General features: G+C 54.4%; 2 protein-coding genes across 3 annotated transcripts in view; both read left to right on the top strand.

The window, feature by feature from the left end:
• Positions 1 to 12,560: 12,560 nt before the first annotated feature.
• On the top strand, positions 12,561 to 14,927 carry NPW (neuropeptide W; the record flags this gene model as incomplete). The annotated part of the gene is made up of 2 exons (XM_082313384.1): positions 12,561 to 12,962; positions 14,557 to 14,927. The coding sequence occupies 2 exons, from the start codon at positions 12,561 to 12,563 to the stop codon at positions 14,590 to 14,592; spliced, it is 438 nt and encodes a 145-aa protein (XP_082169510.1). The 3' UTR covers positions 14,593 to 14,927.
• Positions 14,928 to 24,632: 9,705 nt separating this feature from the next.
• The window catches only part of NHERF2 (NHERF family PDZ scaffold protein 2), a 41,001-nt gene continuing 37,858 nt past the window's right edge, over positions 24,633 to 27,775 (top strand). For both annotated transcript variants that reach the window (XR_014228422.1, XM_082314517.1), the window contains exon 1: positions 24,633 to 24,909. Coding sequence is in view for 1 of the 2 variants with exons in the window: in XM_082314517.1 (XP_082170643.1) it covers positions 24,700 to 24,909 (210 nt within the window). In the remaining variant the exon portion in view is untranslated. The remainder of the gene's footprint in view (positions 24,910 to 27,775) is intronic.

Here is a 27,775-nt window from a genome sequence, read left to right on the forward strand (position 1 = left end):
TGGCCCGCGGGAGCCATTTGGCAGCCACTTGCCCGGTGGCAGCGAGCAGGTCCCGGGAGAGGCCGAGCAGCGCTGGGCGGCTGCGGCCTGCACCGTGCCACCTCAGGGCCTGGCCGTGGGGAGACTGGGGACCCCAGGCCCCCGCACCCCTGGCCCTGGGGAGACCGGGGACGCCGGGGCCATTCCCCAGCACCCCTGGGTGCTGCCCGGCGCCTTCCAGGCCCTGCGGCGGGCGGCTGTGGGGCAGCACGGCACTGGCTCTGCCCCGGACAAGGCGCTTCGGCCCCAGCGTGCGTGGTGGGGTTGGCGTCCCGGAGATGCGGCAGCGTGGCGACTGCCAGCAGCGGAGGTAGCGGGGTGGTGCGTGTACGTGGGATGGTGCCAGGGCAAACACCTCCATAATGGGTACATCGGGCCTGCAGCTCTGCCTCTTGATCTGATTTCATAATGCAGGTGTCTGGTAGCCTGTGTAGACTAGGTGCAATTGGAGAAAAACTGTTAAAAAGTGTCCTTGAAAGACTGTGGAAAATAGGCTATTGCATCCATTAGAGCAGCACCACAAATGGGCTCTGTTAGTGTCAGTACGTTAAGAGCACAGTCTGTTAGAGAAATCTTTGTGTATGTGCCACAGGTTGTGATTCATGCGTTCAGTATCTCAGCATGTGACAGCTGCCCAGCGTTTCAGAGCGAGTTAAGGTGAGCCAGAGTTAATCATCAATGTGTCTGGTTCGCTGGTAAAGAAATGTATGTTCCCGCACTTGCTTTGAGGGCTGATTTTGTATTTTAATGATCTGTGTGTTGCTGTAGCTCAGAGATGAGAATTGCAGCTCCTTAAACAGAAGAGGGTGCTCCAAGAACACGGAGAACAGTGTCAACACGGGCTCAGCAGCCATGTTCCTCTGGAAGTAAAGTAAAAAAGCCTAAAAGCTTGTTTGGGGACAGCACAGAGGAAGAGACAGAAACTTTTTTTCAAACTTTAGGATCTTCCACCTCTTTTTCTCCTGGATTCCCACAAAAATGACCTGTGCAGGGTCACTTTCCTTTCCACATGTGAAAAATAATAGCAGATCCCTGTCAAACATGGAAGTTCTGCTTGTAGATCTACCCTAAAAGCCTCAAGAAACCCCAAGGTCTTGGTGTGAGGCGCTCGTTCTGCCACGTCATCGTATGTGTGGCCAGATGAGCAGCGCGTCACCCCGCTTAGCAAACATTCCTGGAGTCCTGTCCCCTGAGTCAAGGGCTGCCACCTGTCACAGGAATGACAAAGTGGCCCAATTTTTCATGGCCCTCTCCCGTGACCTGCGGAGCTGATGTTAGAGGATGACTGAAGAATGGTTCCAGGACACACCGTGCCTCAGTGAAGCAGGTCAATGCTCGGGTTACTCACTGGCACAATATGAAAACCCTTAAAAACAAACCACAAAATAAACTACATTTTCTAGGAAGGGAAATGGAGACAAACCATGTTAAATTCCACGTTAAAATGTATGGTAAATTCCTAGGATCTACTCATGTGCATTGTGGCTAGCTGGAAGATTGGACAAGCAGCATCTCTATCATTCAGATTTGCTTTCTTTTCACCAAATTCCTTGTCATTTGAGTTAAAAGATGCTATTCATTTTCTTTGATGCATAAATGATTATTTTAGGACAAAGGAGCATATAAAACATAGTGACTTCATTAAAATGTATCATGCTATCTAGTCCAACACCAGCATCATTTAACTACATCTGTGCTGTAAAATAAATTAAGTAATAGGTTTGATAAGTATTTTGGAAAACAGATAAATTAAGTATTTCAACACTTTGGATCATTGGCTACAACAGGTAATATTTACTTTCTCCTAAAGAGACCCATTTATCACACTTCAAAGTAGAGTAGATGATACGTGTCTTTCTGGTAATCAACATTAAAGTGTGTTTGGGTGGGGCTGTATTAAATAATTAGGAATGACTGAGGATGTTGGCTGTAATTACTTCAGGAAATGTGTGCCCCCCCCCCGAATTAATGATACTGTTGAAAATGTTTTTGTGTCAAAACTGCATCACACAATTTTGGAGAGCAATTAGCATGAAATGAGATGGAGGCTGCTGACAGTAATGTGCTGTCTTAAGTGTCACTCGTCTGTGAAATTACGCAAGTACCCCAGTGCTATGGCCAAGCATAGGATAATAAATATACCTGCATAATTAGGCTTAAAAGTGACATTACTCATCACAAAGAACACGGTGACAAAGCGACTGGGCAGAACCCGAGTTTGTACTTTTCAGATTTCGGTTGTGTGGGTAGGAGCGGGTCGGTGGCAGCGCTGCCTGCAGGTCCGGGAGCGCCGAGGGCCTGATCCTGCCAAGCGTGTTCGTACCAGCGTGTTTTTCACACCGGGAGCGCAGGCGGTGTTACTGGTCAAAGGAAGCACTGGGTGCTGCAGCGGTTGCAGGCAGCGTTGCTGGCAACTCATCACCTGCGGCATTTTCTGCTTCTCAGACAATATTTGCTATAACCGGTGTCTGAAGGGGGAAACCGCTGAAGGTTTCGGGTCCCTTCACGGTGCAGCTAAACTTCCATCAGCAGTGAAAGCTCATACCAGTCAGATTTCACACTTCCACCGAGTCCTCAATTTTAAACTAGAGATCCAGGAAGTTTGTTTGGAACAAAAAGAACATGGGAGGTTATCAATCCTTCCAGTGCAGGCTGGGAGGCCAGATCCAGCCCTGTCCCCTACATGCAAACAGACGACGATCCACGTCAACCCAGACCCCCGGCTTCTGGCACGCTGCCGAGGCAGCCTTCAGCAAAGCTTGGGTTTCCTTAACTCCTGCCACTTTTTCTTATTCCATGGCACACCAGATAGCAGGTCCGGACAGTCCTTCTGCAAGCTGCTCTGTCTGTATCACGGCTTTTCCAGCAGTCTGCCACATCTTTACACAGGTGTAAAATGCCAAAAAAAACCCCTCTGTGCCGTTTTGATATCATCGCATAAGGTACTCCTGCTTTCTTGATGTCCGCACCTTCAGCAAACAGAACAAAGAATTGCTAAAAAGCCAATATTCAAACAATTCACCAAAGCCTGTTTTTCAACTCATCATCATTCTGAAAATTCATCCTGCTGGTGTATGTGAGTCATGGGTTTAGATTAATTTATTTCGCAGTGCAAAGAGGTTTTTATAACACTCTTTCAATGGATTGAATCATTCTTTGCTGATGACTTAAGGATGCTGGTTTATTTCTCTAGTGATTGCAAATGGAAGCTGGATCTTGGCACTAAGTGTGACCCCAAAACATAAAGAAATACAATCATATATCATTAACTAGGCTCCAGCGTGTATCGTAAATGTCTCGGCTGATACTTAGTTCTGTGTGTTGTCAAACAGGCAATGTTTTCGTCCCAAGGTAAAGGGTTAATATCGATGCTAGGGTTAGTTAATTTCCATGTTTACTCGCTAAATATCACAGAATAACATCAGAAGAAAAAGGCACTTTTCAAGTCATTTAATCAGCAATAAATATACTTTGGAATAATTGATAACTCTGCAGATGAGCACAACAAATCCATTTCACTCCGAAGAGCAACAGATCAAATATTTATAGTTCGGCACTAAAATATTGTCAAAGTGTAGAGCTAAAGGTTATGCCTTAGATTAATTTCATATTCACAGCTTGAAGCGGATGCGGTTCATTTGCAGCCAAGATACTTAGTGCATAATAGTGAAATTTGCTTTCATTTGACAAAGTTTCTGTTAAAAGTGATAATTTTCTCAGGGCTTCTTTTTTTTTTAATAAGTTTCAGACAGCCTCTTATTAGCGGTGGCTTCACACAGGTACCTCATTTGAGGGCAGGTTTAAATATACAGCCCTGACCATCCATAGTCTTTAGAGACCAGAGTGTATGGTTCAGAGTTTAAGGCTGAAAATAGCATTTTAGGTTGCTGTAAGATCAGCGTTGTTTGTCCCAGACACATCACGCTGCCTTCCTCGGAGGCCTCCCTTCCACCGTGTCGCCGCATGCAGTGAAGCCGGTCTGCGGCGTTCCAGAAGGCACAGGGGTCAGCAGGCTTGGGGGGGTTTCACTCTGCGAGGTTTTGGGTCAAATACACCGACAGCCCTATCTGTGGGACTGATAGGAAGTCAGTCTGTTTTTTTCCTGCATTTAAGAAATATCTCGGTCTGCTGGAATCACATCAGTTGTTCACCTTTTTTTTAACAAAAGCATATTTTTCGATCTAAAAGTTCAGTTGTAGAGGCATACACGTACTGCAGTCCTTTGATTTGTCAGTAGGCACAATGCACTTTGCACGATGCACAACTTCAGATTGCCTCCAAAATCTACATTTGCAACAAAACGATAATTTGGTGACACAAGCTTTTCTGAAGAGTAGCGATTCCTTAAAGAGGGGAAGGATGAACAGGGAGGGGAAGGATCCTTAAAGTCTAAAGAGAGACACATGCTGGGAAGCAGAGTTGTATTTTAAGGCATTCATAAACATTAGTCAAGTGATAGAGTTTTCTTTAGCAACGGCTTCTTGGAGGATGAGAGCAAGGTAAGTGCAGCTAGCAGAAAATATAGTACCTAGATGGGAATTCGAAGGAACAGTGGGGGAAGGAAACGGCATTAGGCTTTCAAGGTGCAGCGCCACTGTGCAAATTCCCAGAACAGGGTGAGCGCCTCGAGAGAGCTCGATTTTCAAATAACATTACGGGAGCTAACGTCAACAGACAGGAGCAAACAGCTCGGCAGCAAGAGCTCCCTTGCTGCTCGTGCCCCGGTTTTCATACGGGAGAGGAGAGCTCGTGCTGGGGCGCATCAGAGGGGACGGGGCAGGCGGAGCGGGGCACCCTGGGCAGGGTGGGAGCCTCGGGAGCGTCCGTGGAGCTCAGCTGTGACCAAACCTTAACCACGCTTAATCCAACCCAGCCCGGCGGCAGACTTGGCAAACGCAAGGTCTTCTGCCTGGTGATCAGGGCGTGCTTTTCAAACAACAAGATACGTTTTCATCCCCATTTCTATATTCAGCAATACTAAGGCTCAGAAAGTCGGAGAGCAGAGTCAGATAGCAAAATCACTTTGGGAGTGCAGCTCGGAGCCCCTGACTCCCCGTTTGGTGCCCTGCCAGCCCAGCCTCTCTGCTCTGAATAATTTGATTTTTTTGGTTTGCTGCTAGATTTTAGGGGGGGTGTCAATCTCACACCTACAGGGACATCATAAACAGCAGTAAGAATTGCGTGTGGTCAGTGTGGGACATTGGGCTTCTTGCTGTAGCATTGTGCTTCTTGCAACACAGTTGTAGCATATTTAATTCTAGCTGTAGTGCTGGTCCAGGAATAGGACTGCTAACGCGCCTCCTTTTTGATATCTCAGAGGGTTTTACAAATATAGCTCTTAATCTGGCAAAGTGTTCATGCCAAGCAAAACATGCTCCACCTGTGCAGATTTGCTTAAAGACAAATTTTGGTCTCATCTACATGCCTTAGAGCCCTCTACTCCAATTATCTTACACGTATATAATTGTGTGTACTATATAGCCTCACCTAGTTAAATTTCAGGAAAATAGGAGAGCACTTTGGGGTTGTGTGGGATTTGGTTAAGAGATCTCAGAGCTGCCAAAGAAAAGATTCATCTCACAACTCTTCCTCCTTACAGTAAACACGCTTCAGATTGGAGCCAAATATACTCTGCACTTCACACATCTGGGTATTAGCTCGCTTTCGTTATTGTAAATTACTTCCAGGAGAAAGACTGAATCATGGACTGGAGGGGGCCGAGAAATCTGCTTGCCTTAGAGACAGCCATCTGATGGCATCTTTTTTCTCTTCTCTTTTACCCGCATTTCAAATTTTTGTCTTTGCTCCTTACTTGCTGCTTTTCTAAGGCAACGCTGTCATGCTACATCCTCATGATTTTTTCATCATGATTCTTTGGTGGTGTTATGTCATGTCCAAATCACTCTATGATGACATTGCTTCAGCCCTTGAGATGTTGAGAGACTCTCTTAATATTCTGCCAACCGCAGCTGTTGGAGGCAAAATAGGCAAGCGACGAGGCTGGATGGATGGGCGATGCGATGGTTTCTGACAGTTCATCCTTTCACCCAAGTAGCCCCATCAGAGTCAGGTTCTCACGTTGATGAGTCACGTAAGAAGTGAAGGATCATGCCTGTAGCTTGTAAGATGATGGACTACTTCATTAAGCTTGGATAGGCGAGGACCGATTAGTGGAGTTTGGTGGGTAGCGCAGAGAACCTGGGTCTGTAGCTCGGTTCAGTTTTGGTCTCCAATCAGCGATTCAGTTATTCCCTCTCCGTACCTCAGTTTTAAGCAGAAATAATTCCACTGACTCAGCTGGGTGCGATGGGGCTTAATTATTGTCTATAAAGGGCTTTGAAATCCTAAATGATTGATGCCTTGAGAGTGTGTGTGATTAGTAAGCTGGATGCTGTGTTGTGAGCTCAGCTGCAGAATTCGAGTGAACAAACAAGTTCATTTGGCTTGGAGCAGCAAGCTCCATGAAGCCATGCAAAAGTATCGCGACTCTGTGTTTGGGGTTTTTTTTAACTTAGTGCTAATGGATCCATTGTTTCATGTAAAGGTTTCTACCGCTCTTGTTATATCGTGTGTGACATTTACAGTACTCTTTGTTCCATTAGCAAAGTAATTTGAGATAGTTTATTATCCTTTGGAGACTTTACTGCTTGCTGTTTAACTTCCATGTGACTGGACCCTGGGAAAAAATCTCTTAAAATAGTACACGAGTCTAAAAATAGCGAGGAATTAGTCGTTTCTTAGGAGTAAAATAATTAATTTAGTGCACTTTAATAGGAAGATCAGCAACATTAGGAAACCCCATTTATTGTTTCCTCTTTCGCTTCAGAGCCACCAACGTATGCAGCAGCTTTATCGTGGAGTCAAGGTGTGTCTTGCCTCACAGTTTGAAATCGTAATTTGTTTGTATCAGCTACAGTTCCTTTATTTCAGAGGAACAAAGAAATAGCATTTAATCAGCATGTTCTGAATCACTGGTGAAAGGAATCGCTCCGTAATCTGAATTTATTACACAAGGACACACTCTAGATGCAAGAAAATGGCAAAGGTTGTTATTCCTGGGAGTATCTGCCTGGGGTGCTGTCACTGCAGTACTCGAGGGACCGAGCCTGCTTGGGTCCCACTCGCTAAGTGGCTCATCCACGCTCCTTAGCAAAACACTCTCATTCTGATTCACCAAGGAAGCTCAGCAGTGGGCTGGTGTTGGAAAGCATCAGGGTTTGCGGAGCCACATGTGTGGGAATATTTTTTTCTTGCCATTAAGTCTTCACTTACTCCTGGGTTGAAGTAATGCAAGAGGCAGGAGGGATGTGAATCTGGGAAAGTAGGTGAAGGGTGAACCGCCGAAATTCGGTGTGCAGGCAGAGATGGAGCGGTGGGGATGCAGGCCACTGACCTCCTGGGCAGCCAGGCAGGATATTTCTCACGTTCACCTTTTCAGATGGGATCTTCAGTACCAGGTTGCTCAGATGCTGAGCTTCACACTTTATCTGAAAGACAACGGCCTGCAGCAGCGCCGGGCTTTGCACCGGCTCAGAGTGAGCATGGTGCTGCCCAGTAGGGGATGGGCAGCAAAACTCATCCCTGCTGCAACCTCTGACTTCAGCTCCTTTGCTATTTTTTGTGCCTCCGGCAGATTTCACAGCAGTGCAGCCTCTCTTGCCTTTTGGCTGTTTGTGCCCATCTCTCCGAGGCAAACCAGGCAGAGCCAGGCAGAGTCTCCAGGCGAAGGACCTCGGAGCAGGAGGCTCCGTTACTTGGCCAGACCTGCCATCTGCTTGTGTGGTCTTTGGCAACTCACTTGAACTGTCTGGGCCTCAGTTTCCCAACCTGAAAAACAGGATGATCACAATTAACAAAGGCGGTGTGAGTTTGCAGAGTGCTCCACAGCTGGAGGAGGAGGGCAGGCTCTGTATCAGAGCGCATGAGGCTCCTCATCCCAAATGATGTTGCCTCCATCCTCTCATCATACTCGCACAGGGAGATGCTGTAGAGCCCAAATGGCCAAAAAGTGGCATGTATAGAATGAGCATTAATGACCAAGTGTGCAGAGACCCCATCACAGGGCTGGCCTCTTCAATTGCTTTGTTTTCATGCTCGGCTGAGTCGCTAACCTTCCAATAAACACCAGAGTCATTATAATAAAAATGTGGAAAATGCTATCATTAAACCACACCGGTTTATTTTTCAAGTGCCTCTTTCTGGGACATCAAATTCATTTAGATCATTCTCAAAAGCCACAAATCCTGAATGGGTGCAGTAATGTGTGTGGTGGGAGGCGAGAACACAACAGGCATTAAATCAGGTAGAGAGTCGGGGCTCTGACAAGAGAGCTCGGCTGAGTTTATTGCAGGGGTTTAAGACGCGATGCCTCCGGCTGCTCACCCCCCTTGCCCCCCAGATGGGGGGGGGGTCAGACTGAAATCCCAGTTCATGCTCTGGTATCTCAGCTTAGAGCTGTGGTAGAGACGGCTGGTCCAGCAGAGAAGAGCGAGTTGTATCCTGGAGAGCCTGAGCATCCAGCGGGACGGGGAGCTGCAGGGGCTGCAGCTGCCTCCTTGGCGACCGGGAGCCAGGACCCTTCCAACAGAGGAGTCTTCCTCTTACAAAAAGATTAATTTTGTTCCAAAATAAAAGAAAAAGACCTTAAATCCTTTCAGCAGCAGAGCCATATGGTTAGATCCTATTGCCCTTCACCTCGACAAATGTGGAATAACATCATTAAGGGTTCGTCCGAGCACTGGGGTTGCTGAGCAAAGTCTCAGCTCAGCGTCTGTGTAGTTGGTAAATGTGATGCTGGAGCTAATAGTTGTGTTTATTAAGTGAAAACATAAAAGTGGGGTTTTCAAAAGGGCTTGAGATCAGCTGGACTCTGCTCGGGTGAACCCAAACACCTGCAGCTTATAGAAGTGACCCAAAAGGCTGAAATCTTAATGTCACGGGAGTCTGTAGAAAACTTCCATAGGAGCCAGGTTTTGTTCAAAAGCTTTTTATCTACCAAGAAGAACCAGGATTCTGTTCCTCCGGGGGAGTTCCTGGCACGAAGACCACCGCGGAACAGCACGGTGCAATGAGTCTGCTGACATGCTACGGTGTTTGTGGGAGCATCGGCTTCTGCGAGGGGAATAGGAATCCTAAAATTACATTTTAGCTACTTAGAATATAAATAGAAGACAAATTGCTTGTCAGCTGTTTCGTTCGAAAGATATTTAAAAATACTTGGGAGAGGAAACACGCACTCTGCTTGAGATCCGGAGCCTTACTGTATCAGCCTGAAGGATCTCAAAGTGCCTTGCAGACACAACAGGCTGGCTGTAAGCAGGAATCATTCAATGCACTGGGAGGAAAGAGTTCAGTTCAGTTCCAGGGGAGTTTATCAGCGTGACAAGTTGTTCAAGTTATGCCAAAAATACACATAAAAGACACTTCAGGCAGATCTCTAGGAATGAGAAAATCTTCCACTCCTGGGTAGGAAGGTTGAGCCCACGTTGGTGTATTGCTGCAGCGAAACATAAGCTGCTAAAAACCATCGATTTGCTTGGGAATGGGGGCAGGGGTAGGAACCTGCCTCTGCCTTCTCGGGACTGAGCGTCAGGTCGTTCAGAATTGATCCGTCTCTCGGGGGCAGAAGGAAGTATAATGGCTTTTTATTGAGTGAAATAAACCTGGCAGCGCGTGTCCCGTTGTGAACTGGGGTTCAGTGACCAGGGAGGGATGCGATGTGATTGCCTGTGTGCTGTACCGATGCCATTCATTAATGGCTCTATTAAAACATGAAAGTGGTGAGGCCGTTCGTAATGCCCAGAGCACTCAAAGGGTGACAAAAATAGCCCATCCCATCGATGATCTGCTCGGTGGGAGATGGGAGCCCAGCTTCGTCCTTACTGTAAGCCTGGGTGCTTCCAAGAAGTTGGGCCATGGGTGAGTTGGACTCTCTGGGCCCGATTCATTAACAGAAACGAGTCATGCTCTGCACAGACGTAACTTCCAGCACTCTGCTTGGGAAAAGGCTGGGATCCCCGTCTTGCCAACTGGGAATTTCACTCGCTCCCAGCCTTCCCAGAAGAGGAAAATCATGAAGCTCTGCACTGACCATCTTGCACCTCCCCATGTCTTACTGCTGCTTTGCACTTTCCTTTTCTCCCCCCAGCCCCCAGCCCTGCTCTCTCCAACCCCTGCCTGCCCAAGGGGCTGTTTCCGTCAGGCAGAGGTTGTTGCTTGGCTGAGATGAGCAGAACCTGCTCCTACACACCGAGGGGTCCCCAGCATGGGTCTGTCTCCTGCTTGAACATGCAAAGACATCCCCATGCCTGAGCAGAGGGTCACAAAACACCGACGTGTGCAAGCTGGGCTGATGGAGAAAGCGTCACGGCTGGGAACTTGTGCTTGCTGGGCTATAAGAAGATGCGGGCTGGATAAATGCCGGTGAAGAGCTGGGGAGCCCGACAGTGGGAAGCAGGCTGGCCAGATGCCTTGGGAGCATGTTAAGATAATATCAACAAGGAAAAATGGACACACAGGAGCATGCAAGATGCTGAGAATAAAATTAATCAAGTTACTGTGTGGCCTGAAAAAAAAAGAAATTATTTAGTCATAGTTCAGTGTATAAAGCCAAGAACTTGTCTAATAAGCAAGAGGAACTGGAATTGCTCCCTGATGAGTATAAATTCGACCTGCTTCATTTTATTAAGGAATCTGGGGGGACAAGTCACCTGACTGGAATGGCAAAATTCACAGTAATATGCTATTTAAGAAGAACAGAGTTGCAGAAGAGGAGGGGAAGCAGCCTGACAAATCCACTGCAAATGGTCTCGAGCACTTCACTGCAGGAGAAAGTGCAAAGCGGCTGCTCGCTCCTGTCAGCTGCAGGCTCCTGAATCACAGGGGGGAGCAGAACGATTGGCTCCTCGCATCCCTCCAAAATATCTATGGGCAAAACATTATGTGGTCACAAGATTTCGATCCAGGCAACATAAAATGGCTCTCAGCAGGAGGCAGCAGGGATGGTGTTACTTAATCCCCTATCCTCCTGTTGGGTAACAAGTGGCACCAGAGGAGTGTTGGAAGGGGCTGGAAATACCAGGTCCTCTAATTTCTCTGGATTATGGAGGCAGCAGGCTTCGGTGAGAGGAAGACAAGTTGGCAGGTGTCCCATGGGAATCAGGTATTCACGTCCTGGGTCATCAGTTTTTTTCCTAAAGAAGAGATGGAAGAGCAGGAGTTGCTGAAGTAGCCGTTTGGGTAAGAAGCAGCTGGCTGCTTTTGACCATGATGGAGAAGTGACCAAGAGCAGACGGTGATCCCCAGGGTAGCATTTGTGGGGACCTGCGCTGGGCACGAGCACAGCAGCCATCTGTGCCCCCTGCACGTGTTTGGTGTCTCATCTCTTCCCATCGCGTTGACCTCAAGCATTCCTGACTTAGCCCTGCACCGAGGCAAGTTCATGGGCACTAGGACCCCCAAACTGCAGGTGGGATGTTAGTTTGAGCTGAGTGAGATGGGAGTGAAATCCAGGGCTCACCACTTTGTGGGCGCTACAGAGAAGAGCCAGCCAAGCTCTGCACAGCAGGACAGACACCATGCTCCCTGCGACATGTGGGCCCTCTGCACCCCCCCAGCAGCAGCAGCATCTCTGCACGGAGGCAGGTAACCAAAGCAGGGCTTCAGTCCACATTGCCCACCTCCATCTGGTACCCCGCTCAGGATAAATTTTGCTGAAAATCCCTGCAATTTGTTCCTCCAAGGCATGTTCCTGTACCTTGCAGTTGGTCTCTCTCTACGCAGTGAGGCTGGGGATCATACCTGAAGGAGGGGACGTGCAGATCCCCTCTGAAGGTCCTAACTTGCAGTCAGTTTATAACATCTCTTCCTCCAGCAGTAAGTCCTGCTGCTATTGAGGGGCTGGGGAGGATGCTGGGCTGCGGGGAGGTTTGTGGGGCTGCAGGGAGATGCTCAGTGCTGCGGGGGGATGCTTAGGGCCATGGGGAAGATACTCAGGGCTGCAAAGGGGACCACGGGGAGGTTGCTTGGGCCGTGAGGAGGTTGCTCAGGGTTGCAAGGAGGATGCTCGAGGATGCTAAAGGATGCTCAGGGTTGCAAGGAGGATGCTCGAGGATGCTCAGGGTTGCAAGGAGGATGCTCGAGGATGCTCGGCATGCCGGGGGCTGCAGGGGAGATGCTCGGGGTGGCAAAGGGGGATGCTCGGGGTTGCAGGGGGATGCTCAAGGATGGGAGGGATGCTCGGGGCCATGGGGAAGATGCGGCGTCCCGGGGGGGAGGTTGTAGGGGGAGGGCGGGGGGCCGCTGAGGGCGGCGGGTAGGAGGTGCGGGGGGCCGGGGCTGGCAGCGGGGCGGCCGGGGGCCGCCGGGGCGGAGCCGCGGGGTGCCCCTCCCGACGGCGGTATAAACCGGCGGGGCGCGGGTGCGGGGCAGCCTTCGCTGGGGCGCCCGGGGCCGGGGTGCGCCCCTGCCTGCACCCCTGCCTGCAGCCCTGCCTGCAGCCCGCCCGCCCGCAGCCCGGCGCGATGGCGAGGGGGCAGCTGTCGGGGGGCGCCTGGGGGGCCCTGGTGCTGCTGGGGCTGATGCTGCCGGCGGCCCCGGCGGGCGCCTGGTACAAGCACGTCGCCAGCCCCCGGTACCACACGGTGGGACGCGCCTCGGGGCTGCTCATGGGCGTCCGCCGCTCCCCCTACCTCTGGCGCCGGGAGCTGCCGGCAGAGCCCCCGCGCCGCCCCGGGGGAGCCGCGCCCGCCGCCGCCCCGCCGCCCCCGGGCCGCCCCGCCGGGGAGACCCCGCCGCCCGCCCCGCCGCCGCCGCCGCCGCCCGGCCCCGGCCGCCTCCTCCAGCGCCTGCTCCGGCGGGGCTGGGGCTGGGGCGGCCCCCGCCCGGCCCCCACCCGGCCTCCGCCCCGTCCCCGCGAAGCTCAGGTAACCCCGGCCCCGACGGGGCCCCGACGGGCGGGAGGGGGGGCGGTGGAGCCCGCGGGTGGCGCCGGGGGTGGTGCCGGGGCCGGGGGGCACGGTCTCTTCGTGGATGAGGATGCTTGAGGGGTGCCCGGGGTGCAGGAGTCTTGCTGCGGTCTCTCTGCAGCACCCTGGGGTGCTGGGCGGGCTTCAGCAGGTAACGGGGGTGCACGGAGCCTTGGAGGGGTTTTACCAAGGTAACTGGGATGCACAGAGCCTTGGAGGGGTTTCAGCAGGTAATGTGGGTGCACGGAGCCATGGAGGGGTTTCACCAGGTAACTAGGGGTGTGTGGAGTCTTGGAGGGGTTTCAGCAGGTAACTGGGGCTGCACAGAGCCTTGGGGGGGTTTCACCAGTTAACTGGGGTGCATGGAGCCTTGCTGCGGTCTCCCATCCCACAGGCACCGGGGTTTCGGGGTGTCCCAAGCAGAGAGCTGGGCTGCCCCATGGGATCACCCAGATGTGGGGAGCGGCCCCCTGACACCCGCACCACCTTCTGCACCCCAGCCCCAGCTGGGCTGGGAGGGTGTGGGGGAGCAAGGGGAGATCTGACCCTGTGGGACGGCCCAGGTCCCCGGGGGTTTACAGCCCCGTCACCGCTGCGTGAGTGCAACTGCATGAGTTGAGTCTCTGCTGCATTTTTACACTTGAACCACGAGGTTTGTTGCACCCAGCAAAGTGAGCCGGGAGGAGGGGGATGTGGTTCCTCCTCCCCATGGGTAGTGTTGGAAGGAGCTGCACTTCGGCTTTAGGGCAGAAAAAGGAGCTGGATGATTTCTGTGCCCCCGTTTGGTGCACCACAAACCTGCACCTTGCGGGACAGAGCTGCCCGTGCCGGCAGGGGTGTCCGTGGGGCCGGCAGGCCAGCGATCCCGAGGCGCTGCCGGCGTGGCCCCTCCGCAGGACCCCTCTCCCTGCCCGCTTGGGGCTCAGCCAGGTTGCGTGGGACTGGCTCAGGGCTGGTTCCAGACACTAAATCTCTTTCCACTTATGTAAAGCTGGAGCCAACATCCAGCTGAAATCCACGGAGCCTTTTAGCTGTTGGAGCAGCGCCTGAAACACATAGCTGTATTCCTCCCCCGCTTTCTTTTTTGGAGGAAATCTGAGATTAGTATCTTTTTGGGAAAGCCCAGACAGGTCAGCTCAGCCCTGCGTTACGTCCACGCTGTCCCTTACCTCCTGCAGCCTGGCTGTGCGTAGGCAGAGCAGTCCCGGGTACCGCGGTCATGGCTCTGGACCCGAGTATGTGCGTGCATCCCTCTGATTCCACAGCAAAATCCCCACGGGAGCCTTGCAGGCAGGTCCAAGCCTGGTATTTGGGTGTCTGCATGGGGTTTATCTGCGTGCACAGTGGCAGAAAGGGAGTCTGCAGTCACCGCAGGTCGGATCTGAGCCCACGGAGGAGAATATTTCGTGAATATCGCGAATGCAGCGTTGGTTTAAGTGCTGTACAGAGGGGAAATGCGGTCCCCTGTGGGGAGGGAGGTGGTGGCGGGGCTCGGGTGTGCAGCCGGACACCCAGGTGAGGGTCCGAAGTAACCCAGCCCCTCTTCTTTCAGCTTCTCCCGCTTGAAGACATGGCTCTGGTCCGCTGAAGGGGCCCAGCGAGGTGCTTCAAGTGCCGGAGGAGCATTGACTGCCTGAGGTAGAACCGTTCACCCTAGCTGGCGAGGAAGAGTCTCATCAGCGGATCTCCTGGTACTCTGACCTCTCTGAAACCATATAGACAATTGCATTCCAAAAAATCTGATTTTTCATGGCCGCTGTCCAGACACAGTGGTAAATTCATCTTGTTTTCAGGTCAACCTAGTGCTATAAACTTGGGGAGAAATAAACAGGGAAGATATTTATTTTTGTTTATTTTTTTTAGATTTCTGTACTAGCTTGTTTGCAATATGATACAAACATGTACTGTTTGCTTCCTAGGAACCTGCCCTCATTAAAATGACAATTGATCAAAGGAAACTTTGGCTTCGTTGTGCTGTTGTGGTTTTTGGGTTTTTTTTAAAAGCAAAACCTGGTATGGCTCCTCCCAGGGGCAGGCACTTCAGCGGTCGGGTCACTCCCAGATTTTTCTGACGTGATTTAACTCGTTGACACAGTTTCTTCTGCAGCTTTACAGTAAATCTCTTTTACTGCCCATCAGGGAGTTACTGCCAGGCTAAGTGTCAATTAAGATGACAAAGTTAGAAATCTTTCCTGGACTGGGCTGAACAAAAGCTCTGCAAGTCCTCACTGCTCTAGTTGTTTATTTGCCTGTTTAGAGCTTAATTTTATATATGTCTCCACTGATGAAAATAAATGTAACTCCCCATTGAAACAGGGAGAAGCCTCGGGGCCAGGCAGGAGTGCACGGTGAAGGTGTGCTGGAGTGGGTGGGATCTGGGCTGTAGAGAAAACTGAGGTCTGGGGGGCTGAGTCCAGCTCTCGTGAATTGCTGAGCTCTTGCCTGCCAGCGCTGGCGGATTTTGCAGGAAATCTGGCAAAAAGAGACGTTTCCACCCCTCTCGCATGAACCGCCTGCTCCTGCCAAGCCCCTGTGGCCGACCGTGGAGCGGGGACAGCAGGGTTTCTGCTGCCTTTGGTTTGGATCTGAAAGGAAAAACCCCTTGCGGCGCTTGTCAGGGGAGGCGGGTGGACGCCGAGCCCTGCCTGCCACGCTGCCCCTTGCACCCAGGGGGCTGCCGTCACCCCTTGCTGGGTCTCGGGGAGGATTTCAGGTGCTGTAACATGTGAAGGATTGCTCTCTCCCAGTTGATTCCCAACCAGTTTCTCTGCCGTGTCCCCTCTCCCTTCCCCCCCACGATTTTCCAATTTCTGCTCTTCGTTAGCGCAGCGCGGTGCTCGGATGGGCCAAATGAGACATGATTGCCAATAACCCATTAGGCAGCTGCACTTGAAAAGGGCCCTACCTGTCAGGGTGCCAATCAGCCTGTGGAGTGGCCGCTGAGGCAGATTGCTGTTCTTGATGGAGGTAAGTGATAAAATGAGGTAGAAAATGTAAAGGTCAGCTTTGCGCTGGAGGATATACAGAGAGGGGAATGAAGGGCGATATGATGAGAGACACGACTCGAGTGTGCGCTTCTGCCCTTGTCTGTTGGAAAGAAACACTTGTATGTGCCAATTACTGGGGCAAAACCAGCGAGGCACTCAGTTAACCACAAGTCCTTCACTTCTCATCTTGTAAAATAATTTTTCCTGTTGCTGTTAAGGAGCATGAGCTGATTCCCCACCAGGGCCGTACAATAATTTCTGCTGTGCTCCCAGCTCTCTGGAGAGGTCTGGGCCTTCCCCGGGGGTCAACAAGCCCGATAAAATGGAAGAAAGTTTAAGGTGGCATTTAATTACCCCTCCCACCCCGGGGCAGGACCCAGCCATCCCTGATGGACATTAATCTAATCCCTTCTAAAAGACTGGTCCCAGGGGAGACACCACACTCCCCATGGTCTGCCTCCCGTCCCCCTCACTCTGGGGGGCTGCATGCCCGGACCATGGGGACCCTGCCACTTGGACCATGGGGACCCTACCACTTGGACCACGGGGACCCCCTGACCTGGCCCCCATGGATGCCCGGAGACAAAATGCAGCCCCAAGGATTTTTGGGGAGGATGCTGGGTCCCTGCCTGCCACAGGCTTGGTTTGTGGCTGGGAGCAAAGTGGGGGGATGACAGCTTTTAGGGGGATCATGGGCAGGCCCAGAGCTGCAGCAGCACATTGGCTCCCGGCCCCCTTCATGGTCCAGGTGCCCGCTGACCCCCGCGGAGCTGCTTTGTGGGGGGTAACTGCAATCGAGGAGTGCAATTCCCAGCACTGCTTTGGGCTTTGGGAGATGTGGGTCCAGACACGTCACCCCTTCCCTCCCACCATGTTCCACGAGGTGACTGAGGCTGTGGTGTAGTGGGCAGGGTGCAGGAGATGCAGTGGCACCCGGGTGGCTTTGCCGGGGCAACAGGGGTGAGGATGAGCCCTGCCAACATGTCCCCATCCCTGCACCCTTGCAAAGTGGGGACCTGCCCCCATGGGTGCCCCACTGTCTGCACAGCCCCAGCCAAGACCACAGGCCTGGGAGGGGATGGGAGCTCCGGGCTAAAGCCTGTCCCACTGCTCTGTATTAGGGCAGCCCAGGGATGAGGCTGCTCCTGGGCTCTGGATCCCTGTGCAGCACATGTGGGGTTTGGACCTGGATCCAGGTCCATCCCTGAGGTGCAGTCTGGGAGCTCTGCAGATCCAGCACCACCAGCCGGAGCCGGGGCCGGCTGACGCAGCGAGGCTTTCCTGGACAGGGTGCGCCATCACCCAGCCTGCCGTGCCAGCGGATGCATTTTGTTCCAGTCCAAGAGGCAGGCGAATCCCAGGGGCTGTGGCGGGCAGGAAGACGTCCCACCCCAACCCAGCCCGAGCCCAGGGCGGCTCCCTTTCCTTCCCGGCTCCCTGGCCTCTCCCAGGGGACCAGCAGCATCCACTGAGGCAGCCGGGCACGCAGGGGCTGGGGGCTTTGGGGAGGGCGCATCTGGGACAGGAACCGGCAGCCCCGGAGGAGCCAGTGTGAGCTCACACCAGGGCTGGCCCGCACACACACACAATGGCTGCAGAGCCCCTGCATGCACCAGGAGGAAGAAAACTCCCCAAGGAATTTCCTCCGACGTCGGCTCTGCCCAGAAGCTGTTCCTCGCCCCACTGGGATGCATGCGGCTGGGGCTGAGCCAGGCTGACGCTGAGCCGGGCCAGGGCTGAGCCCCTCTCCAGCGGGTGGCCCCTGTTGGGTGCGGTGGTGGCTGGGGATGGAAAGCCCTTGGGCAGAGCTGGGTACCCCAGATGGTCCCTGCAATGGCCCCAAATGTCCCTGCAGGGAGCCCCAGGCTGCGGGACCCATGACTGAGCCAGGGTCTGCCAGGGGTCTCATCCCGTCCCGTCCCCTCCCGTCCCGCTGGGCTGTCCACACCTTCACGCTGACACAACCCAGGGGAATTGGCCCAGGCTGGAGATAAGGGGTAGGATCTGCAGGGAACAGGAGATAACAGTATCTCTGTGCCTGCTGCTTTGCCTATTGCCAAGATGTCCAGAGGACTGATAAGGTGACAGTGGCTTAGAGACACGTGCAGAGATCTCCCTGGCCGAGCTGCAGCAGCCCGGGACTGTCCCTGGGGTGCCCGAGGGGAAACGCCAGGTTGGGACCCTCCCGCAGGCCTCACGATCCCACGCATGAGTGTCCCCCCAGGGCCATGCTGGCCCCGTGCAGAGGCCGCCCTGGAGGTGCCTCCCCCATGTTGACTGTACACAGGGCTGTATTTGGGGAGCGCCTGCGCTGCTTCGTCGAGACAGCTCACCTGCCGTGGACATGTGCCACCGGGAGTGGAGGTGACCCGTGTCAGCGCTGCTCCACCTGCACTGCCCGGCTCTGCCTGCTCCCTGGGCATCCTGCCAGATCCCGTGCCCCTCTCCTGGGGTCGTGCACACACACTGCTGGGTCCCGCACAGGAATGGCTGAGCGGCTGGTGGTGCAGCAAAGATAAAATGTCCTCTGGAGGTCCCCTCCAGCCCCCCTTCACCCCCTCCTGGGTGACGAGACGCTGGGCTAAAGGCACCTTCCCAGGCCTGAGCATTTTCCCTGTCTTACTTTCTGGTGGATATTCCCTCTAATGTGTGCAGGAGAGAGCAAAACCCAGACGCAGCCCCATCGGGCAGTGGAAGGAAGCCGTCGTCCCCCAGCCTGGCCACGCAGCTGCTGCAAGAGAAGCAGCCCCTTAATCAAACTGTGCTCCCCAAGCCCCATCAAGAGCTGCAAACACCTCAGGGACCAGCAAAGGTCCCTGGGGATGTCCTCGCCCTTCTGCTCATGCCAAGAAGATGCTGCAGGAATGGTCCCAGCCCTTGCGGAGTTGTCTGGGTGCTGGGGTGGTATCCAGGGCTGGACATGCCAGCAGAAGAGCTGATCCCTCCAAAACCTTTAGCCTGGGCCATGACTGTCATGGCATGATAGGATTAAACCCAGGCACAGCCATGCTAAAACACCAGCACAGACTGGCTGCGCTCCCAGCCCCCCCGGGCTGCTATGGCTGGGCTGGCAGAGGGGGTGTCCCAGCTGGGTGAAACTATGAGCCCCCCCCTCTCCATCCACCTCCAGCCCTGCAAGAGCCTCTTGAGGTGCTTCTGCCACTCCCCGCTCAGGCCACCACCACCCCTGGGGTTGGGTCCAGCCTCCGCTCTGCTTCTCCTGGCAGGAGAGGAGGTGGCTGTGGCGGAGCACGGCGTGAATGAACACTGACACTCTCCTTGGGCGGCAGTGCTGGACGCTGGCAGGGGCCTCGCGGGCACATTCCTGCCCAGGGAGGTCCCTGTGCCATGCTGGCACTTCTGTGGACGTGCTCACCTGCACTGATCTGCCGCCAGCCTCACCTGGGGTGGGTGCTCCCAGGAATGCGTGCTGCAGGGGATGGGTGGTCCTGGGGATGGGTGGTCTCAGGGATGGGTGCTGCCAGGAATAGGTGCTCCTGGGGACGGGTGCTCTCGAGGATGGTTGCTCCCAGGGACAGGGGACCCCAGAGCCAGCTGGAGGGCTCGGTGCTGCTCTTACATACACATCCTTGTTGCGGCAGGCACAGTGGCACACCGGCACACCGGTGTGGCACCAGCACCAGCACTGTCTGGCATCCAGCTCAGGAAACGAGCTGTGCCAACATCAGCCTCTCCAGGAGCAAGTCCCTTTGCAGTTGTATTATCTGTGTGGTTTTCCTGTAGCAGTTAGAGACATTTTGACTCTTCTAGGGGAAAATGGTGGTCAGCGGCAGGGCTGTCACCCTGCACGGCACAGGCACCGGGGTGCCTGTGCCGCAGGAGCACGGCAGGTGCGGCGGAGGGCAGCTTGCATGCTTCTGGGGTGCGGGAGCAGCATCGTTGCTTGCACACTTGTCCGTGGCTGTGCTGGCGCGTGGGAGGTCTGAGGTGCACCCAGCCTGGCTGGGGATCGTTGCCAGCTCCATGCTTGCACAGCACCAAGTGCTGCTGGGCCCCCTCCAGCTTGGTACCTATAGCACTGCTATCTGCTTGTGAATAATAAAGGACCTGGGCAGATTCCTACCTGTCAGCTTGTGCAAGAGGGATCTCCCAGCTCCCAGCTCCCAGCAGCGTAACTGAACTTTCTGGACTTTCACAACCCACAAAGCATATAATTAATCCTCCTAATGATCAGTTCTCCTTCTGTCTCTATAAATCTAACCTGGAAAATGTTTACAGCTCAATAGTGCCACACACAGAGGCCTAGAGAAAATGAGATGGTGCTTTTTATGAGCTCTCCTCTCATTCCCAGTTCCTCCGGTAGTGTAAATAACTCATCGGCCTTTCCCTGCTCCTTGAGAGCCGCTGCTCCCCGAGAGCAGCCGGGACCAAGCAGCCCCATGCTGAGTGACAGCGAAACAAGGGAGCAATGAGCACGGCCGCATCCACACCACGCAGAAAGCCCAAGACTTCATTTATTAATAGTCAGAGCTAATTACTGCAGTAGCAACAGCTCTCTGCAGCTCCTGGCGGGGACTGTCAAACACCACTGCCGACAAGGGTACGTCCCTGAGCTTGGGCAGAGGCACCCGGGTCTTCCTCCACACCCAGGCAGAAGGTGCTGTGGGTGGCCAAGGTCTCCTGGGACGTGGAGCCTGGCTGCAACCAGCCCAGTGAGCTCTGGCTCTGTGGTGGGAAGCTGGGTGTGGAGCGGGGGGCGAATAAACACCGGCCAAAGCGCACTGATGGGGAGGAGGAGGCTGAGCGGGAGGAAGAGCATCTCCCTGCCAGCTGCTCCCACGGCTGAGATGGAAACCGGTGTCTCACGAAAGCCGAAGGGAGGGGTGTCCGGCAGCGCCCAGCCTTTCCCTCGCCCTCCCCCTGCCTTTGGCAAAGCTCCCGTCCCCGAGTAGGACAAGCACAGGGGAGTGACCCACATCCCGGGAGAGGGTTGGGGAGAGAGGGGAAACATAGAAGCCACAAGATCTGCCCAAAGCCACCCAGCAGGCATGAGATGGAGCCATGAGCAAGACACGGGGCTCCTGGAGTCTTGAAAATGTGTCCACTCTTTGGCAGAAGATGGCCCAAAGGCATGTGCAAAACCTCTCATTTCTTTGGAAGCACCAGCACAGCCCAGCGACTCCATCACCAGCCTCGGCAAACCATACACCCCCTCAAAGAGCCCCTCACCCTGACCTTCCACCCATCTTAGAAACAAGCCAGCCTGAACAGGCTCAGGTTGTCAGCCGAGGTTTTGCCACTTTCTGAATGAAGATGGACTTTATGGGCTCCAAAAATCCCTCCCTCCGACGCACCAGGGAGCCTGCCAGTCGAGCCTTCTTTCTGTAATTGTGAAACTTTTCACAGCATCTGTATTTTGCATTAGTGATGCAACAGGATCAGGCCTAAGGCAAACAGGGTTCAGGACACAGGTGTAATTCTCTGTCGCTGCTCAACCAAGTGCAGTGAAGGAATTAGAAGCAGATGTCAAACAAAAAGAGCTTCAAACCCTTCCAAGCCAGTAAGCACACAGATCCCATGAACTTCCTCAGCCCCCAGGCTGGCCCAATTCGGACTTAAGTATCTGCCCAAATCAAAACACACCGAAATTTCAATGGAAAAACCTCACCTGTGCAGCATCTGCTAGATTTAATCATGGCTCTGTTATACCAGTAAGTGCAGGAGCCCTGCTGTGCTCTCTCCTTTTTTCCTACAATGGGCCACAGATGGGAAATGGCAGGATGGCCTTGAGTACTGAAGAGGGTTTGTACCGTGTGAGGATGCGCCTTTGCACGACACATTTTCAAGTTCTTTCCAGCTCCTTTACATGAAGGAGCCTTCCTCATCAGGTGCAGTGAAAAAAATACAGCATTTCTCTTTGAACCACATCCGTGCCAAAGCATGCACTGAGCCGTGCATCCCAGGACAGGGAGGACATTCCAGACCCATGCACCTTCTGGGCTCAGAGGCACAACCACAGCACGGCTCCGTCAGTCCCCAAAGTAGCGGGATCATGAAATAAATCCTCCATTTTAGGCTCGCAAGGCATGCGATCTGAAGCAGGCAGGCAAAAATCCTGTGCTGAGTTGGGGCTCTACCAAGTCCCCTATGTGTCGCTGCAGGAGAGGGGACCCAGCAGCAGCTGAGTCAGGGTCCCGATGCCCTGGGGAGCCAGTCCTGGGATGCTGCCGCCTCCTGAGCCCAGCAGAGATAGGCAGGGATGCTCAGGCTGCAAGGTTTGCATTTCTCTACAATGAATAGATTTTTTTTTTTCAGAAAAAAAGTCTTTTGGGGACACTGAGGTTGAAAAAAATCAACAAATTCAGGTCACACTTGAGAAAATGCTTGTGCTCAAAAAAAATAAGCATTCTTGAAAAATTCAAACATTCCATTTTCACCTTTTTGAAATTATATTTTCTGCCTTTTTTATTTTGCAACCTACCAACACTTTTAAAAAGACAATCAAAAGGATTAAAATATTCTGTCTGACCACCCAAAAGATTTTCTCCCTCATGTTTTTATTGCACTGAATAAAAAGAAAAACTTTTTTGTTTAAATAAACTTCAAACAATTCCTTCTCCTCCCCCCCTCCCTCCAGTTTTTTTGGTTTGGCCAGTGAGTGGAAAAATCAATTATTTGCACTCCTCTAGCCTGATAAAAAGCTTCAGGACTCCACAAAGAGGCTCAAGGGAGTACTTGCCTTGTACAGCAAATAAAACAGTCTCTGAATTTCCCGGCTCTCTGGCCTCCTCTTGTGTCACCCAGGATTTTGTGCCGAGATCGGTGCTTCTGCAGTGCCGCAGAGAGCAAAGGAGCCTTGGAGCAAAGGCAACTGGCGTCCTCCCTGCTGGGACCTCGCTGGCTGCAAACTGCGGCCAAAGCCGGGGCTGAGCTGGGGGCTGAGCCCGCGCCCGGCTGAGGGTGACGGGCACCCCAAGGGACAGCACCGAGCGCTCACGGGGGCCGGTGCCCACCACCCAGCCACAGCCACGCTGTGTGCTCTCCTCGTATGCGGCATCTGAATAGCCACATTGCCTATAGGAAATGAAGGTGGGAAGAATTGGCAGAGATAAATAATGCTATTTTTTTCCAGGATAGCATCTCTCCTCTAAGACACATCACTAAGCATCTTTTTGGTTCAAGCATCTTTCCTTTGAAGAGTGACTTTATGTATAACTGCAGTGGAAGTGGTTTTTTTAAAGCAGACTACAAATTAAAAGTGAATCAATATTAATTTCTGGAGTTTTATTTACTGCCTCAAGCTGGCCGCTGCATTTGCTTCTGCTCTATAAAAATCAAGGAGGAAAGCAGTTGAGGAAGGAGAAGTGCCACGGAGGAGAGCTAGAAAATATGTGAGACAGGAACGTGACACGTAGCACCAACGAATGCTCTGACAACTAACCTGGGTCATTTCCTCCTTGTAAGAGATTTCAAGGAAATGAAGACCAGGAATGCAAAAGGGTGAAGATGGGGATCTCTGTGTTCCATCAAAACAAGCTCATTCCAGGTGAAACCTGGACAGCCTGTCCACTGGCACACCCAGGATCGAGCAGGAGCCTTTCCCCGCCAGGAATGTCTGGGACTAGAACAGCAGAGCTGTTCTCTGGTTGAAACACAAACGAAACACAAAATATTTCTGAGCTCTTTCACATGAACGTATGAAGTGCATCAGCCCATGAGGCCCATGTGTGCCAGACCGGCTGGCTTGGCAGAGACATCCCACAAAGAGCTCTGCATCTCCCCACGGTCATGGGCTGGGACTGGGTGGGCAGAGGAGCTGCTGGGCTGTGTCCTCCCCTCTCCGGACCAGGGGCTCCCAGCACATCCCATCGGTTCAGGATGAACTCCCTCTGGTTGAGCAGCCTCTGCTCCAGGCCCTGCTCCCCATCGCCTCCCCTTCACGGGGTGGTCCTTGCCTGTGTCCCGGAGAGCTGCACTGCCCCGCGAATGAGCCTTGGCCCGGGTCCCCCTTCCCAGAGGGGAGTGGGGATGGGGGGCCTGGACCGCAGATGCAGGGAGGACCCAGCTCAGTGGCTTTGTGTCGGCAGCGGTCCCCAGGCTGGCCTGGAGGGTGGTGGGCTCCGGCCAGCTGCCTGCGGGGCTGCCCACTGCCCTGGCCCCAGGGGCTCCGGGGTTGCCCCCAGCGGCTCCGGGGTTGCCCCCAGCCCGGGGGCTCTGTGCTGTACCGGGGGGGCTACGGCAGCCGGAGCCGAAGCTGAGCCCGCAGAGCCCCGGGTGCCTCCGATCCGTGAGCCCGGGAGGCCGCGATCAGCCCCGGGCACCCCCTCTCCATCGGCCCGGGGCTCCATTGGCTACGTCCGCCTGGTCCCGGTGCCGGTGCCGATCCCGGTGTCAGTGCCGGTCCCGGTGTCAGTCCCGGTCCCGGCTCCGCCCGCCCCGTCCCTCGGCCGTCCCCGTCCCTCGCTGCGGCTCCGCCCCGGCTCCGCCCGGCCCGGCCCCATCCCCGGCCCCGGCCCCGGCCCCGTCCCCGCCCGCCGCGCTCCCGCCGCCGCGGGGCAGCGCGCAGCATGGCCGCGCTGCGCAGCGCCCCGGCCCCAGCCCCAGCCCCAGCGCCGGCCCCGGCCGCGGCCCCGGCCCGCCCCTCCGCGCCCCGCCGCTCCGCGCCCGCCCCGGGCCGCGCATAAAAGGGGCCCCGCGGCCGCCCGCCCCCGCCCGCCCGCCGCTGCGCGCCGCCGGCCGCCCCGGCCATGGCCAAGGACCAGCTGAAGCCGCGGCTGTGCCGCATGCTGAAGGGGGAGAGCGGCTACGGCTTCCACCTGCACGGCGAGAAGGGCAAGAGCGGGCAGTTCATCCGCAAAGTGGAGCCCGGTTCGCCGGCCGAGGCGGCGGGGCTGCGCGCCGGGGACCGCGTCGTCGAGGTGAACGGGCTCAACGTGGAGCAGGAGACGCACCACCAGGTGCGGGCAGGGGGACGGGCAGGGGACGGGCAGGGCAGGCAGCTGACCGCGGCACCCCCGGGGCCGAGTGCCCCGACTCTGAGCCTCCCTGCTGGCTTGGCTCTGCCCGGCTCCAGCCTCCCTAGGGTGGGCTAGAGGGCTGGTTTTCTCCCAAAATATCAGTGCCGGAGCATCCTTGGCCTGCCTGGTGCTGGTGGTCGCTGGGATGGGATGGGTGCCCCTCAAAATCCTAGGCCTGGGCTGCAGTGGGGCTTTGCATGCCCGGGATGCCGAGTTCCCACGAGAACGGTTGTGTGGTGTGGTCTGTCTTGCTGCTGGGGAAAGGATGTTGTAATTGTGTGAAGGTGGGAAAGCGAAGGTGTTTCGGCATGGGCAGGGCAGCGCTGCGTTATGCAATCTGTGGTGGAAAGGAATGGGGAGACCCGGGCTTTATTTCCGGCTCTGCTCTGGGCTTTCGTAGCCACTTTGGGTGAGCTGCTCCTGCCCATGCAGCTTGGCGTGTGTAAGGATGCCTTAATATCTCCTGATAAAGCTCTGCAGATGTGCAGCAGTTTGACTGGCTTAAGTGAGATAGGGCTTGTAGGGAAATAATGGCTGTTATTAGACCACGGCTGTGACTGGGGAGGGGGGATCAAAGCAAGCTGTTTCCCAGCTCTGTAATAGAAGCTGCACACTTCAGGCCGTGTCATTTTCTGCTTATAAAACTGAAGCTTGTGTTTGTTAAACAGTTTAGTCCAAAAAACAAGCAATTTGATTCAAGCTGCTCTTGTCCCACCAGAGACATGGAGCCTGGCAGGGGCACAGTGCTGAATGTGCCCGTTTGCCTAATGGCTTGTGGGCTCTGCGGGGTTTAGTGCTTTAGTAGCTTAAAACATATGGCTGGCCCCTGCTGCCAGCGCTTTATCGGGGCAGAGCGGGGATGTGCCTCACGTAGGTTGCAGACCCAGGAGCATTTTGGGGGGTGTGGGTTCCCAGGCTTCATGAGCAGATGTGGATCTTGCTGTGCTCAAGGTGAGGCAGAGCCTTCCAGGGCATCATGGCAAGGCCAGGTGGCTCCAGTGAAGCCTCATAGACTCCTCTCCATGGGCTTGGTGGGTTTTCATGGTTAACTGAGCCCGTTTTGATGATCTGAGCCAGCTGTGTAAAAGTTAATGTTTGTCTTGAATGTGATTTCAAAACCCTTGAAGGAGGATCCACATCTTTGATCTGGCTGGGCAGAAAGGAGGGTTGCATTCCCGTAAGGAGCTGTGTCGTGTTGGAAGCCATCAGAACTCCCTGCTGAAACCGGGATGCTGGGGATGGGTGATAGCGGAGCTGAGACAGCCAGCTGTGTCTTTGAAATATGCGGGGTTTTCCAGCAGGTCAAGTGAAATGGGAGAAATTTTCCTGCCTTCCATTTTCTGCTGCGGAGGCAGGATTCAGCCCTGGCATTCGCTCCCTGCTGCAGAGCAGTGAATAGGATGGAGTGTCCCACCCGGGGTGTCGTGGAGCTCACAGCCATGCTGCGTTCCCGCTGTGGTGGCATTAGTGTGTGTGAGTGTGCGAGTGGCGTGAGCAGGAGCAGCCCTGCCCTAGGACATGCTCTGGGATCGTCCTTCCTCCTGCCTCAATACAGCAAGAACCTTTCCCCCCCACCCAAAAAAGTACCCAGCACTGATGGACTGTGGGAAGGGCGATGCCGTGGTGGGTCAGATGCTGGCTCCTGCCAATGGGTTAGAGCAGTCAGTTTGCCGTGGCCTCTCCTCCTTGTGCTGCTGAGGTCCCTGACCTTGAATAAGTAACGCTTCTCCATGTGCTTCTGAAGCTGCGGTGGGACCGAGCCCACAGCAAACAAGGCCTTGCTGTTTGGGTGTAACTGTGTTTCGAGCTGAAGCTGTTGGCATTGGTGTCTTTGTTCTCTGTTTTTTCCTGGCCTTACCCAAGGAGCGAAGGCAGACGTGTTCTCAGGGCATTTCATGTCTTGGATGCAAAATTGCATCCTGGCTCCTCAGTTCCTTGCCCAGGCGGGCAGTGGGTGTGCGGGGCAGAGCAGCGGGCTCCTGCCTTCACTCTGTGCCCGAAGTGCGTGGGGTGTAGGAACTGAGCTGCCTCTCCTGGGATCACTGGTGGGTGGCTTGTCCTGGAGCCCGATGGCCATGGAGGCTGAGCTCTGGACCAGCCTCTGCCTGGCTTGGGTCCACTGTACAGCACCAAAAAATGGTGTTTCTGGGGGTAGTGATGGGGATGATGGTCTCCCTGGGTATGTATGCTTTTCAGATAAGACCCATTCTTCCTTGTTCCGTGTCTCCGCACCAGTGTGGCATGCACAAAGGCGATCCGACTGTGCTGTTAAAAGGTGGTACAGGAAAGCCTCCAGGTCCTTGCTGAGGCTGGCAGTGTGGTGCATAGGCAGAGGCATCTCTTTCAGCGCTGGAGGGATGAACTGAGCTGTTTCCAGTGGCACCATGAGTCTCCTTCCTGGGCAGCTGGTGTTTGGCAAGGGTGGAAGGGCCTGGGCTGGCTCTGCTGGGCTGGTGCTGGTGTAGCCAGAGTTGAAAGTCTGTTTGGGTGGAGCTGCGGAAATCATGCGGCTGGGACTGGTGCTGAGAAGGTCCGGAGGTGCAGGATGTGCAGGGAAGGCTGTGTTGTCTTCAGAAAAGCTACGGACTCGAGGCTGTGACCATGGCTCGGAAACGGGTAGGGTGCTGGGCTCTGCCCGCGTCTGGCAGGACCTTGCCGTGTGCCTGGCTGCTGCTTTGCCTTCACCCTGCTGCTCTGTCCCCAAATCCTGGGGAGTTTGTCACAGAAAGCTCCTTCTGCTCATCCCCACCAACGGGGAGAGGATGAGGGGCTGCTCTGTGCCCACTCTCCATCCCTGCCTGGCTCA

The sequence above is a fragment of the Platalea leucorodia genome, assembly GCF_965183815.1.
Source record: "Platalea leucorodia genome assembly, chromosome: 5".
NCBI lineage: Eukaryota > Metazoa > Chordata > Aves > Pelecaniformes > Threskiornithidae > Platalea > Platalea leucorodia.